The sequence below is a fragment of the Lipophrys pholis genome (genome assembly GCF_963383615.2).
Source record: "Lipophrys pholis genome assembly, chromosome: 3".
Lineage (NCBI taxonomy): Eukaryota > Metazoa > Chordata > Actinopteri > Blenniiformes > Blenniidae > Lipophrys > Lipophrys pholis.
The window spans coordinates 11,013,039-11,029,295 of record NC_137627.1 but is presented as its reverse complement, the minus strand read 5'-3'; the positions used below and the strand labels follow the sequence as shown (position 1 = coordinate 11,029,295).

General features: G+C 41.1%; 1 protein-coding gene across 5 annotated transcripts in view; it reads right to left on the bottom strand.

The window, feature by feature from the left end:
* The window catches only part of vaspb (vasodilator stimulated phosphoprotein b), a 29,722-nt gene that overhangs the window by 7,368 nt on the left and 6,097 nt on the right, over positions 1-16,257 (bottom strand). For 3 of the 5 annotated variants that reach the window (XM_080460039.1, XM_080460043.1, XM_080460040.1), the window contains 3 exons: positions 4,699-4,870; positions 1,667-1,847; positions 640-706 (listed from right to left, as the gene is read on the bottom strand). In XM_080460039.1, coding sequence (XP_080316165.1) covers positions 640-706; positions 1,667-1,847; positions 4,699-4,870 — 420 coding nt within the window. The remainder of the gene's footprint in view (positions 1-639; positions 707-1,666; positions 1,848-4,698; positions 4,871-16,257) is intronic. The other 2 variants (XM_080460041.1, XM_080460042.1) reach the window with 1 other exon arrangement.

Here is a 16,257-nt window from a genome sequence, read left to right as displayed (position 1 = left end):
AGCCAACCACAAAGCCTCCCCGACTGTGCAGCATATCACCTCTTAGTCCAAATGAGATTAAAAGGTTAATGCCTGGCCTATGCAGACCTGCATGGAGTCACAGCAGCGGGTCGCGCTGAGGGAACAAGTTCGATGGAAGAAAAGAAGGTGGGGTTGACCTGAGCGGCATCCACCTTGCTGTCATCCTAACCTTTAACCTACAGGGCTGACTCTGGGTTTAGCAGTGTCAGGCTAATACCATCAAATCCTCTACACATGCGTGTGCAAAACTCTGCCAAGTGGAGGACTGCAAAGCCCAGACAGCTTGACTTGCTATTGATTGTTATGCAACTAAACCCAGGGGATACTTTTGCTTCTGTTGGGCACAAAAAAATTCATATGGCTCCAGAGTGGAGCTTACCTCCCCCTAAAGTAATCAAGCAACAAAAAATAACTAGAACAATTTGGTGGAATCTTTTGACAAGTTTAGCCTGCAAAACCGAAAAGGTGGCGGTGTAATCCACGTTATCAACAAAACGCATTATAGTTTATGCTGAGTCAGCCCCGAGGCCATAAAATGGCAATAGAATGCATCCAATGGTGTATTGCAACTATCAAAGTGAAATATAAGTGGGTTGTACTAAGAGGAAGTAGAAGTACCTCCGCTGCTGTTCAAGCTCTTCTGGAGAAGGGCCATTTGACACTGGACGAGGGAGAGTCGCATAACCTGCCAAAACACAGGACAGGAAACACACTTAATGTCAATCTAAGACAGAGAATGTGAGTTCACATGCTGTTGCTCATGTATGACAATCAGGGGATGAAGAGTTCTTCTGGACTTGTATCCTACTGTCCAAGTGCAAACATCGACACATTTACTTCTTTACGGCCCTGGAGCACGTCAAATGCAACAGAACAGATTTTATTTTAATGAAGACATTGCATAAATAAAAGGTAAGAAGCATAAAATCGAAGGGTCTAATTCTGATTACAAAGAAAAGAATATCAATTCTGAAGGACAAAGAGTTTATAAGAGCTGAGAGATTATTGTTATAATACACAGGTGATAGGGTTCTTTAAAAAAAGGGAAGAGAGAAAGGGTAAGCACTTTCCAAAATAACTTTTACTAGTAAAGGGTACTGATGACGCTTCCCACCTTGCGCAACCATAGTCAGAGTCATTTCAAACTGAGCACACAACATAAAACAAAGCATATGTTTCCCAAAGACACAACAGGAAGAGCCTTTCCCATGCATCATGCTTTATTTTCTCTGACCACTAATTTGTTTTTCATGTGCCAAGGAGGTGGTGAATCATGTTTGCTCTGGAATTAGATGCACTTTCCAGGAAATTGGTGCTAAATTACATCAGCCTTCCCTAATCCTGTGGAAGAAAACTATCAGCAGAGATCACAATGTGTCTACAGCTCTTATTAATAACCAGAATCGCAGCGCACTCACACTGGCCAAGCTGCTGACGTGGCAGTGGCACATATAAAACTTATCTGGTATATTTAAGAAACCATATTGGGATGTGGTGGTGTTTTGCACACGCTATGCTCCTATCAAGACAGCCTCAATGTAGTAATCTCAGTAAAATGACCCACCCAAAATAATGTATCAATTTCATCTTTCTGGAGTCCCATGAGATGCTGCTATGAACCCAAACTTGGTGAGAACTCATTTACCTGCATCTGCCATGGAGGTGAGGACATCTAAAGCATGATTCATGCCATTGGCAAATAAAGCAGCGTCCTCCTTGCTGCCAAAGTTGAGTCCCCACACCTGCCGGGCGTCTCTCCACTGGTGAAAGTTGGGTGTGGCCTGGTTATACTTGAGACCTCTTACGATCGGACAGTTGATAACCACCTGAGGAAAGAAGAAAACGGATAATTGACAGTGATAATTTGGACAGAGCTAGAAGATCAGTTGGCAATAATTGAACCGATGCCGACATCATCGGGGTGCCATATTGTACAGTTAATCTTAATACTAGTCAGAAAAAGCTAAATCGCCATATAGGCCAACATAGAATAATTTGTTAGCAAAATTATTTTGTGTATAAAACAATAAGCATTGTTTAAGTGAGATTCTTAGAGCAGCCATTTTTTTAAATTTAAGGGAAACCTTTTTTGCCCTTTTCTCAATTTATCAAATTGAACATAAGATGTTTGAATGACATTTACCGGGAGCAGCAGGTTTAGCTGTTGCAATGAATGCTGCCGGTACTTAAAGAGTTTGGAACACAGGATACACTGGATGCTTGTAAAATGGGGAAAATAAAGTTTCTAAAAATAAATGTGCTTTGGTTTATGACACAAAATGGGTGAAATCAACTCGAAACAGCAAATATTTACGAGTCAGGAGAACAACCACAATGGAAGTTGTGTTGGAATAAATTTGTAATACCTTTCAATTCAAGCATTGATGTTGTGAAACAGGCGCTACTGTATTAAACTCTGCTTCAATCTAAAGATTCAGAATAATTCATAACCTAAATGGGGAACCATTGAATACAAAAATGCGTCAAAATAGGAGTCGTGCAACTGTGCCATCTATATGAAACAATATGAAAAACCGTCGACTGTGACCAAGCTGCTGACATTTGTACACATCAAACTGTAAGCTGTAAAACCAATTCAAAACCTGCAAGTTCAAAGTTTATAATAAATAACCGAAACAGGTCATAAACGTGAACAGTCGCTTGGGGAATCTGGATCCCTCACTGGGAGACTGGAAAAACCATTAGCAAAGCCCACAAACCCACATCGCTGCTGATGCACAAATGATGGGAGTCTGATTTATTTTTGTTGGATTATCCTGGTTTATGTTCCACCCAGCAGGGGGCGTGAAGCCCGTGGACCAAGAGAAAAAAAAAAAAAAAACGCTCTGGGTTTGAGTGCTGCTGCTTGAATGTGCTGACGCGCCATTTGGCTATTTGTTTAACAGCCTCCGAATTCCACAAAGCAGAGGGAGGAGAGGAGAGGAGACCCTGTCAGGGTGACTATTGCAGGGGGGCAATAAGCTCTGGGGGGGCAGGGGGGACTTGCTACTGCAGACTATGGTATTTTCTCAGACTCTTCCCATTCTTGACAAAAACAATAAAACTGTGACCAGAAACACACCCAGTAAGAACAGAGTGATAAAAAGCAGCATGTTTAAAAAGCTTAAATGCCTACAGGAAGACCCCAACACCATCGTTTTGGTGTTTAAGTGCTGACTAAATCATCCAATTACACAAAGAGGAAGGAAACTAATTGAAAACACAAGTGCAACAACAACAAGAAGGTACTTCTAATCAAAATAAAGAGGGATTAAAAAAAAAAAAAGAGAGAGACTAAATACACCCCCACTGTCATCTCACCCTGCTGCTCTCATCCACCAGCAGCCTAAAACAAGCATGTCACCATCAGACACAAATAGAAAGTCCTTATTGGGTATCACACGCTTCTTCCTAAATTGTCACAGGAAATGGTTGAACAGGCCAACTATCTCACAGGAAACATCTCCCACTTTAAGTCCCGTCTGTGGGGAACACTTTAGAGTGCTGAATGTTTAAAGAAGGACAGAGACACCAAGGCAGCAGGGAGAAGAAGAGTCTGCAAGTCAAAAATAGAAGCACCCGACATCAGTTTACTCTTTTTAACTGAGAATCTGCCCACCTTAATCAGTCAAAATGTGATGACAAGAAAATCTCCTTGTTCTTTGCGATTCACACAGCTTCTCTGTGATGAACAATTCTCCTCTTTGTTTCAAAAACTTAAGGTTAAAAGCCATTTAAAGCGGCTTGTCATACAGAGTTAAACCATATTTAAAAGCCAAACTGTGGCACAGATACATACTCAGACAATGACTCTTTGAAAGCTCACTGCAAACCAATTAAACTTATTAGTATTTTAAGTTTAATTCAGATTGCATAGGCTTCAATACAAGATTTATTTCAAAATACAGTAATACGAGCACATAGCAGATCAAACAAGGGTGCAGTCAATCAAGTAATGGAAAAATAGCCCCTGATTTTCTGGACATTAGGATTCATGATTAAATAAATTGACAAACTATCCATCTCCTATGATGTTTTATCTGACATGGAGTGGCAGCGTGCTGCGGCTGATCCCAGCAGAGTGACAGGGACAGTCACACACGCTCACATTCACACCTAAGGACAACTTCAGAGTCACCAAGTAAACTTAAGTTCAAGTTTTTGGAGAGTAGGAGGAAACTGGAGGGGGGGTATTCTTACTGCTAGGAGAGAGTTTTAACCACTACACCTCTAAAATATATCACAGCAGATTATAGAATTTTGCCTCTGCCAAAATAGCTCAATTTATTTACATTATAAGACAGTGTGTCGTGCACAATCACATGTGCATTACTTTAAATAAAAACAATGGAAACCCACAAGGTAGTTGACAGTATCTCTGGTAAAAGCTGACGGTACTTACAGTAAGCTCTCCACATAATTACAATCTTGTGTTTTTGTGTGTGGTATCAAACTGACGGCACCAATGTGAATGAAGGTTCACTTACAAAGACAGGCTGCCTCACGCTCACTTACTCAGACACCCGTAGGCTCTACCGACGCCCACAGGCCACATGACGCACACAGACCAACTCCACGCACAGCTCACACTTCCAGAGGCAAAGTCACACACTCACACTCTCGGCCAACGTGCGGAGTCCATCAGAAACACAGTGTGCCCAAAGCGAGCAGACGTACCTGCTGGTCTGTCTGCATCTTGCGACCCACTATCCTGAAGGCATTGGTGGTGGGGTTGTGGTAGATCTGGACTCTGCTGAAGGTCTGCGCTCCAGCGCCTGCCGGAAGCCACTTCTTATTGCCATCGTCATAGATCATCACAGTGGCCCGAGCCTGGCAAATACTCGACTCACTGCAAGACAAAGCACAACATGGGATCAGTGTGTGTACGTGATTTAGTTTTTATTAGCTCTTCCATTCCTGCACATGAAACACATCGCCCACGAGTAACCTTGAAGAAAAGGAACAATGTTCAGCAAGGAGGGAGTACTGTAGAAGAACTAAAACTGTAAACTCACAATATTTTGAGGTTGTGAGTGTAACCTCCTATGACCAGCGCTTTAGTCAAATAAAACACGTAACTACATTGACAAAATTTCAGACTTTCTAATTAAAATCAGTTGAAAGCCAAGACAAGTCACAATATATCCACCACAGAGCATTTGTTAGACAAAATGACAAAGCCTCGTGAACAGGAACGTAGTTAAGAGAAATGTTTATTATAAATGTGGTATTTCAAAATATCAATTATTGTAAATCAGAAATGACACAATATTAAATATGAAAAATGCACTTCATTGGAATCCATTAAAAAAAGGGGCAACTAATGGTTGTGTAAATTAGGGGCAAGAGAACAAACACTGTTGGAAAAAACAAATTTCAAAGTACAAAGACATTAGCACTGTTCACTTACGTTCTTGTATTATTGCAAATCATATCGTTATTAAAATACGTGCATATGCTGAATTAATATCATGCGCAAACTTTTACCATGCCCAGTTAGTCCAACAGCGTCACTTGAAACTTTTACCTATATTATACATTGTATAAGAGTCCACCCTAAAAAGGGCAAATGCAAAAGGACACACAAACACGCACAATATAGAGACACCATTTAATCTCAGGCGCAAATGGGAAGAACATGCAAACTCAACACAGACAAGCCCCCAAAATGTACAAAAACAGGAATATCCTCCCTCTGGTGGGAAACTTCTCACCACTTCTCCATGTGGCCCATCCACACAAATATGTGATTGTTAATTTTGAATTGTGTATGAAATATGACATCTGTGCCGGGAGCTGTGTTCACATACAGCTGCTGGTGCTGACAAGTCTACAACACAGTTTATCACGATGCAAAATGACTTTAAATACTGATAATGCGTTTAAGATTGAACAAAAAAAAAGAGCAGATGAGTTTACGCAAACTCAATACAAGTAGTTTGATTAGAAAATTGAGTCAAGACCACTGAGTGTTTGGTTCAGATAATGGAGTTTAGTGTTTTAGCAATGGATAAAATCTGTATTACAGCTGTCAATAGCCATTATGTGGGGAAACGTACATCTCCAATGCCCCATACAGGTATGCCAAGTCAATCAATGCCTTATTAGCGGCTAATTCACAATGCAAAGGAAAGTTTCTGCTTTCGTGTGGTACCAAAATGACCACAGGATGCCACGAATGCTGTAGATATTGAAATGTGGTACTTAAATAAAACTATAAGCGTCTGTCAAATATTGTGTGAACTAACATGAAGTCCTCGGTGATGGATTATGCACAAGGCCTTTAATGCTGGTGAGACCATCAATATTTAAAACCGTTTGTACAGCCTAAAGCCTGAAGTAGTAGTTTCAGTTAATTCACACACTAAGTATTTAAGTCAGGCTGTAGACCAATTAGGTGTAATGATGATAAACCTGTTTGGATTTTTTTCTGTGGCGCATGAAAGGGGGGCTGCAGCTGGAATGGAGGAAGTAAACACAAGGGAAGGGGAGGCGCGGCTGGAACTGGAGACACCGGATGGACAAATGAACGAAGCACTCCATTACAAAGCCATTTAAGAGAGGAAAGCTGGTCAGTCCAGGCATGTCCGTCTATCCTCAAACAACCCCATAATTTCTACGGATGCCAGGACTCAAACATACACTATCATATTTATCACCTTAATCATAACATAGCATTTGTTTGGGAGAATGTGTAAGAAAGTCATCAAAAGTACACTTGACTTTATGGCTTGAAGTCTTCTCCAGGCAAGTCAATGATCATGTAACTTGAAACCATCATCATCTGTGCCAAGACTAAAAGACGACAAAAAGATGGGAGCCCATGTGAAAAACACAACCATTAAGTGCAGTGAGGTGTTGATTTGTGCTCAGAGAAACAGAGACTAGTTTGATCCCAAACAAGTTGAGAGGTGAAACAACAATGGAGGCTGACAAAGACAGGAAGTCAAGTTGAGCTGTGCCAAACAGATCAGGCGCTAGATTCCTCCACCTGCTCAACGTCAGCTCAAAGGTGCCAATTTTTATTTTCTATTAGCCTACCATCATATTTACTAAAAAAAACAACAGAAAACAAAAACAACAACAAAAAACATAATTCTGACTATATAGGGTTGCTCAACGCTTCTGAAGATCTGATTTGACAAAGGATTTATTTTTTTTCCCGAAACATCCCTTGTATATAGCCATATGGTTCAATGGTAGAATTCTCGCCTGCCACGCGGGAGGCCTGGGTGATTCACAACAAACCTAAAAACCTTTTGAAATGTTTAGTTCATTTTAAAAACATTCATTTTTTGTTTTAATCAGCTATCCCCCAGTGGGTGGTCAACCTTTTCCGTGGGTGTTCGAGCACCGGAGGACCCCTGGAATCGGTGCTTATGAGTCAGCCTCCATCTCCGCGCACTCTGTACGACATCAGTCATATGTGCTTCAAGACCTGAGACAAAGCATGCATTTATAGATCTGCTCAGGCTCAACATCCAGGTAATTCCCACCAATGAGGCTGCAGACTGCACCTACATGTTTGTATTTCGCACACAGGCATTGGAAATACACAAACATACTTGAACCACAAAATGCCTCATTGTAATAATAAAACGGCTCATACAATTATACCATAGATAAAAGATATAACGCTGATTGCATCAGTTAATTTTACGCACACGTCTTCCAATAGAGTACATAAGATGTGGCAACAAGGATTTCAAACTAGTGACCAATAAATGGCGTTAATATTCAGTACAGGAGGAAACTGTGTTTAACCCCCTCTGTATTTAATTGCCCCCCATGTACTCCCTGTGGTGCCCTAATCCATTTCTTCCACCTCTCTTTCCATCTGTCCCACCCGTGATACAATCTGCCGTTTCCTGCGACAGACCACCGAAAGCCACAGCCCACTTCCTGCTGCCAGCACAACCTAATAAGGCCTGCTGCAGCCTCGACAATCGATGCATGAACATACAAACACACACATAACCAATCCAACTTTCTCAGAAAAGAATGTGCTTCATCCTGGTGAATAAAATTTTGCCTACTTAGACAGAAGCTGAAAGTAAAGACATGAGTGGACACTTGGGACAATTCGGACTGCGGGTTCAAGTCAAATATTTAGGTGGACAAATAGCCTGAAAACCAGAAATGTGTCTGCCAGAAACAGCAACATTGATCTGTCAGGTATGATCAGTTTATGTTTGTACATCACAGCAAATAGTTGTAACTTAGGCAATCATGGAGATGTGTTTTGTAATAAAGTTTCAAACACCTTCCTGTGATTGTGCTATCTGGAACACATCTTGTAATTTGGACACCCACTGAACGCTGCTCAAATGGCTTTTTCATATTTGTATTTTTTGGCAACTTTTGGTGGATATCCTGCACTTATCTTGGCAATAATTTGGGGAGGACAAAAGAAAACAAGCATGGCACGGGCACAGCTAAGGCCGTCTATCACTTAACCGTGCGATAGCTGAGAAACAAGGGTTCTACCTTTCATTTCCTGTCTTTTCTACGACTAAAGCCAAATATTAATTAAATATTCCCTTTACAACTACAAAAATAATCAGGAAATAAGAAAATCATGTTTGCCCCAATTGTAAGTGTTTTTAAAATTTCCCTTTGAATAGCTCCACCATCTTTGAGAACAATGCAAAGTGCTTGACAACATTTTTTTTGAGGGAATCAGATCAAGTTTCATTATTGATATATTGTTGAAAGTTACCAACTCTTATTTACATTCAAATTGCTCTCAATTCAAAACCCAATACTCAGATCAAATCCTAAACACACTTCCAGCGTAAAAGCACTAAATGGTTAATGTGACACATTTATACAAGACCGACTCATTCCTTCAGATTGCAATGCAGAAACATGAAGAGTGTCGTGTATTTTAACTTAAATCCAGTATTTTTACAGTTAAATCATTTTAACCCGAGCATATAAATGAAGTTCAAACAAAGGAAGAGTGGGAAACTTATTGTAGTCCAAGCTTTCATCTTGGTCTGAAGGAGGAGAACAACTTCACTTTAAGCAGGTTAAAAGCTCCGAGGGTTGCATGCTCCCCGATCTCATCTACATCAAGTGTGATGTTGATGTATGGGGCAGAGAGGGCTTATGGGAACTGGGAGGGGACAGAGTCTCAGGACTGGGAAACGGATGCATATTTAATAGCAGAGAAAGCAAAGGCTCAGGAGTGCGACTGAGAGTGAGCAACTGCATTATTGATAGAACGTTGGACACCGAGACTCTAAAAGCGTGTCCGGCACACGCGCAAAGAGACGTGGGCTTGCACCCCCCGTGCCCCCCCCCCACCTGTCAACCTGCCAACACGAGTGTCCGTGCTGACCTGGCCCACCAGGCTGCACAGGAGAAGGATCGAGACTGAGGTTTGTCTGGGTTGTGTTCCAAGTGCTGGAATATACCAACAGGCACGGTCATAAACAATCTATTCCCGTCACTCTTTGCACGAAGACCACCGGGTTATTAGCCATCGAAGCTATCCGCATGGACGAGCTGACCAAGAGATCAGCTGAGTAAAGGGGTTTTCTCTACAATCACAGACGAGTCAGTGGCTGGTGCTTCCCAAAGCACACAAGGCACTAAATTAAAAAAAAAAGAAAAAAAGACTCAAACAATACAAAAGAAAAACACCACAGTAATGTGTAAATGATTGCACCACCAACAGTATGTCTTCACTTGTAGTTATTACAGCCATGAGTTCCTCATCTCTCCACAGATGAGGAAATTTGTTCCTCGTGGTGAGCGAGGGGTTAACAGGAAATCGTAGTGCACGGCTGGGGCACATGCTCTCTTGGAAATGTCTGTATATGGCTGTGCTCTCAAAGCTTTTCTCCAAATGTGTTGGCAAGTCCGGTCAGGCCCTGTGGCTCAGTGTCTTCCCTCCCCCTCCTCCTACCTGACCCTCCCACCACGCTACTCTCTCATCCTCTTCTGGCCCGCTAAATCGCACGACTTGAGCGAGAACGAAATCTGCACAGAGCTGTCTCTCTCTTCTGCGTCCCCACAGAAATGCAAGTTGCATAACACAGTGATGTGGTGAGGGCATGAGTAAATCTGACTTATCGGTGTAACTGGGCACAAATATATTTAACATTTTACATTACTGTGATGGCTCATACAACAACACACAATCATCAGTCATAAGGATGATTTGAGGCAGCTCCAGGACACAAAGCAGAGGATCAACATTTATGTCTGCATCAGTCATGACTAAAACTGTCCATTTTATTTCAAGAGTTCATAAAAACCCCTATACGAAAACCTTCAGGGTGTTTTTGCCCTCACGAGTAAAAATAACTGAAAACCATCCCTCAATGACAACACTCAGCCACACAAAGAAAAAAAAACCCAGACCGACAATGAGGCTCATTCACTTTTGCGTCTTTTAAAACCATTTTGCACTTCTTTAAGTGAGTCACATGAAACTCACAGCAAATGCGGAACAAGACTAGAAACAGGTGTCCCATTCAAATAAACCAGCATCAGGTGGCTGCGCTGCACCTCAGAGTGAGTCACTGAGTCGTTACTCATCTTCCTCTGTGCCCGTTATTAAACATCACACTGAACCCAGACAGGGAATGACAATAAGTCACTTAATGTCTGAGTATAAATAACCTAACCACTTCTTCGCCTCAGGAAAACAGAGGCCACATTTCACAACAATAGAGAAAAGTATTGTTTCAGATATGTCGTTTCATTATTGGCCACTGGCCTATTTGGTCTTTCTCAATACCATGGTCAACTGAGAATGAGTTTTTATATCCTCGGGCTTTGAGAAAATGAAACCAAGAGATTATGAGATTTGGATTAAGTCAGGTAGATGTTTTGTAAAAGCAACACACAGTAAGAAGTCATTCATGAACACAGTGAAACTTTCTCTTTTTTGGGTACGCGTTTAAACGCCACCGAAGAAAGACGACAAAGTCACGTTCCAGACAGACAAAAAGCTGTAGACAGAAGTGAGAATAGGAAGTGAGAACCACAGGGGCAATTTAGGAAAACCCGGCAGCTGCCTGTATGAGAATGCTTCTCTATGTGCCGTGTGGTTAAACTGCACGAGAAATTTCTCATAGTCACATTTCAGTTTCAAAAGAAAGACCATTAGATATAGAGTCAGTGATGCACACACTGATCTGAGGTCACGCTGGTGGTAAAGTACTTGACCTCTGATGTCGACTCAAACACGGGGAGTCCACACAAAAGCCTGTTGACGTTGGGGAAAAGTCATCTGACTGTATGCCGTCCTCATGTCACCCCGAGGCAGTATGAGGCCGACAGTGACGATCAGTCAGATCCACATGACTGGTAAAAGTAAACTACCCCGCTGCATTGAGAACACTCCAACCGACTGTTTCCAACGTACAAGATAAGCTCTCAAACGGCAAAGTACAGTTCACGTTCAGAATTGCAGCTGCCTCATAAATGTTAATATGTAGCCCAACGTTCAGTCTGAGCAAACTTTATAGAGTTTCTGTGCTCTTTTGTTTCTAACTCTGTGAATGGATGATTAGTCAAATTATTCTGCAGGATTTGGTTTCACAATAAAGGGGGATTTTGAGACTTTTAAGTGTTGTGAAAAGAGAACCAGGCCAAAATTAGGGTAAGTACTAAGAACAATTTAATGAAATTCAACTCAATATATGTCAGTGTTGCATTAGAACATTTCTCAACGGAGAATACTGGTTGCACTGAAAGCAGAACGAAATACGTACATCGCTGCCTGTCTTAATTCTTCTAAATTAACTCCCTCAGTCTTATCCGTTTTCCTGTTTCTTCTCACACAGGTTGCAACATGCTGCTATATGCACACACGCTTGCTGCAGGCAACCTGCTGTCTGCCTCCATGATTCAGCCCCACAGGGAAAATAAAGTCACCCAGAGCATACCTCAACTATTCTTAAGCACTTTATGCATTCAGTTGAATGGAGTCAGACATTTCCAGCTGAAACTGCTGTACTAAGAAAAGCCCATCCGCCGCCGGCTCATGCTTTGCCTGGCACGGTCTTTAGAGCAATGTGGGAAAAGAGACAGTTTGGCCAAAAAAGTTCACCGTATTGTCGGACCGCTTCAATGGCGGAGATTAATTCCTTCCTGCGTCTATGTGTGCACACGCGAGTGTGTGTCTACATGAGTGGCACACTCTTTGCCCATATTTGGAACCGTCTCACCTCTGTCCTCCTCTCCGAGCTCAATTCCTTTTACAGGTTGGAGCACATCCTCCCCGAGTCTGACCAAGAAGGAGGCAGGTCTTCCCACAGCTGTCCCGACATGCACGCCCCTTTTCCTCAGAAGAAGAGATGTATCATTTCATCAGCTTTGAGCTCCAAACTGATAAAAGGAATGAGGCAACACCTTAATCACACGTCCTGCTTCTCACTGTTACTTTGCACCTTACAGATAGAGGCTGTCTAGGCAACCGTCCACTTCAACCCTGGCAAACTTTGGGCCTCAGATACTAGAAATATTTAATGAATTTATAATTGATTTTTGCAAATCCTATTCCTTAAAATAGACAACAGTGTACAAATTTTTTTTAAAAACAGGCTGGTTGTTGCATGAATGTTCAAGAGCTAAATATGGTATAACGTCTCAAAACTCATAAATCAAACGTCATCACGCCAAAGGAGATCAGTTTCCTCTGAAAAAAACTATCTGGATTCTTCCTTAAGAGCTGCTCATGAAAGAGTTCTTTCTGAGAATAAATAAAAGATTTTACTGTGTTAGATACACAAGAACATTGTAACTTTATGTTCAAAGGCAACACCATGTCAGATGTATGAGATTTGGGTGAGCTCTTGTCTTCCTCGTGTTTTTTTCTTGTGAAGGTACAGTATGTTTCATAACCAATGCAAAATAGATTTTCAAGGTTCTGCCAATAGAGCATTTAAGGTCAAAACAACAAGGAAATGAGAAGTTGTTATGATAAGTTATGGGCGTCATCCCTAAATCATCTCAGACCTGGCATTCAAGGGGTGCTTTGATTCAATTCAACTTTATTTATATAGCACCACATACAACACAGTCATATCTAGGTGCTTTTAACAGAGAGAAATCCAACAAACTTTTTCGACAAATTGATGAAGGGGCATTCCTGCAACTCCGTAGGTTCTAGAAGGTGCTATTTTGTTTTGCCTCAACAATGCGTTTTGTCGCCCATATTCTGACGGCCCTTTTTCCACTCATCTCTATCTGGGGACTTGTCATGTTTGTGTCGTTTTCAATAAAATTTTAAAGTTAATAGAATATTGTTTGGAGAAAAAAAAATGGAATACAGAGGCGCTTCTATTCTCAAACGTGCTGTGGTACATCTGGTATATAAACAAGCATCATCTAGAAAGGCTGGAATAACGGTGTGGCCTCTCCTGTTGTAAATTAGGGATTAGCAACACACTTTCAGTCAAATGCAGGGATAAAAGAGATGAGATGCTCGCTCACATTTCTGTTGATACCAACAGAAAGGAAGTGCTCTCACCAGGTAAACCTGGTACCATCACCAAGGTGGGGGAAAAAATACCCTTCCCCAACCAGCACATGCATAGTATGTTCAAGTCATTGAAGTGGAACATAAATACCTAAGAGCTATAAAAGCCCAAATTTGTATAGTGTACCAACTACAACTAACCTCTAAGCCGAGTCGTCCTGCTAGTCCTCAAAGTGTCAAACTATGAATTCAAGCAGACACATTTTTTTTTTTCACAACTTCTGTTTTCAAAGGACAAGGAACAATGGATGATATCAGCTGAAAGAAATATCTTATCAATGCTTGTTGAGGTTATCAGGAAATATCAAGACATGACCTAACTTTATTCCAAAACAAACCCCCAAAAAACAATTGAGGAACTTTAATAATCTCCTCGATAGCGATTCAGATCATAATCTTTATGGTATTGTTATATGTCATATAGTCCAAAGTTTGCCGAATGTGAACTTTTACTTCAGATGACTTTATCACATCTGTAACATCCCTGTTTTATCTCCTCGACTGAAAATACCCATTACATCACAACTGCGGTATGCACCGCATTATTAACAAGTATCACTACAATAATACACTAATGCTACAATAACCACACGACATACCACAAAATTGCACTATTTATACTGAAACTCACCAAGTTGCTCACATTCTTCTACCTTATCCACCAGTTAAATGATACATTATGAAAAAGACAGTAATCAGATAAGAAGGCCCGTCTTCTTGTCCTTGTGTCCTCAGCAATGCAACCACATAACCTGACTTCAGCAATGATTATTCTGTTACAGACTGAATTTATGTGCACACAAAGCAGTACAAGTAACATTCAGGTCAATATTTACACATGACCGAACACATGGCATTAACCTTTTTAAACAGATGACTCTTTGACAAAAATGTAATCTTTTTACACAACTCGCCTGACCTCCAAATCCCGTTCTAAAATGTCGCTTTCACCATTCAAATGCAATGGTTTGTCTCTCAGAGTCACAGATGGGACATATTCTGAGGCAGAGGTCCAGTGTACTCAACATTTTCATGTGAAAACTGACAATCTTCATCGCGTTTGGATTGCTTATATGACAATAGCGCTGCCAGCATCTGAGAAGAAAGCAAAAACACCCCTTTTCTCAATGGCACAGTACTGCACATGCCCACTTGGTTTGTAGTAAACAGTTCCTTTGTAAATGTGTGAGTAGATAACAATAACAGAGAGTGCTGCTCACTTTATTCTAATTTAACAGTACCTCTCCAGCTCAGCATACGTTTACTCCACCAACACCTGGATCAGCCAACAGGGCCTTACGGTGCATTCAGCTACACAACAGAAGACACACAACTGTTTCTGTAAACAACGTTTGCATCTCTGTTCATACACTTCAGTCCTCAACAGAAATACACAGATAAAATGAACTTTGTTTTGTTTTTTTTCTTAATTCCATTTAAGGCAATGCTATCCCTGCTTCGTATTCGAACGGCGCGATGAAAATGAAAAGACGTTGTTTGGCAGAAGACAAAAGCAGGTTCTGGGGTTGGACAAGCTGTTCTATGTGAAACAATCCTCATCTATCAAAAACCGTCATCATAATCTTCCTTGACACGAAAGATAGAAATGTTTAAAATGGCTGACAGCATGAAGCCATTTTTATTCTAACTGGTGTCCATTATGCTCCATTAAGCAGTGGACCCCAGATGAACCCACCGTGTCTTTTAGGCCCATTAGCAGTGCTGACCAAACAGTCTATCACTACAACATTTCAGCCCACAACAAGCTTTGGTTTCACTACAGTACTACAGTACATCCAGATTCTCCATCAGCTTCAATGTCACTGGGTTCACTCCTGCACAGAAGACCACAGGATTGACGTGTGTATTTAACTTAATTTAGAAAGTGCAGCCAGTTTCGTCAGCCTGACTTCACAGGCAGGCAATAAAATATCCATTTGTTCTTTTTTATTTCCCTACACAGCTTAGAAATACAACTATTAAAAAACAATGTATCCAATTACAGCAGTAGTAATATTGTTGAAATGTGCTGTAACCTTCCTGTAGTACTGATACAACAATGTATGTCGCAAGTTTGATGTCAAATCCTTAAATTAAATAAAAGATAACCACACTAAATCCATCTCAATGCCGTTGCCATCTTCCAGATTCAAGTGAGGGTATCAACTCAACACGTTATGTCAGCGCTAAAAACAAAATACTGGGGAAATGTGTCCATGCATATTCTCATTTGTGCAGGTAGGACGCATCTGAAGACGAGCCAACGTCAACAACAGAACGGTATGAACTGATGAAAGCACTTGGATAAGGTTTGCTGTTCACTCTCATAAATGTCAGCCCACTCTATTAAAAAAATACAGGCTGATAGAGAATGGAGTTTTTAATGAAACATGGTCTTTGAAAGTAAAACTTTTGGAGTCCGATGATTTGTCAGCAAAGTTATTGTCTGTTGCCCCCCCCATCTTACTCTGTATTCCTTTCCAAGTATTCCCAGCAACAGGAGAATCCCAATCTTTTCTTCTTGCAAGCAAAAACTGTTCTCAAACTGCTCTCAATCGTATGACATTGTATGCCTTAGCTGCCGAACAGGACAAGGGAGGAAACAAAAGCCTTTGGAGCCCTTGGGATGAAGCAGCTTTGTGATATCTCACGAAATAACTGAAAACAGTAAGCTGTTCTCCAACAGGCGATTTAGGAACATATTTTTAGTGAAAGAGACCCTTTCCAGGCAACTGTAA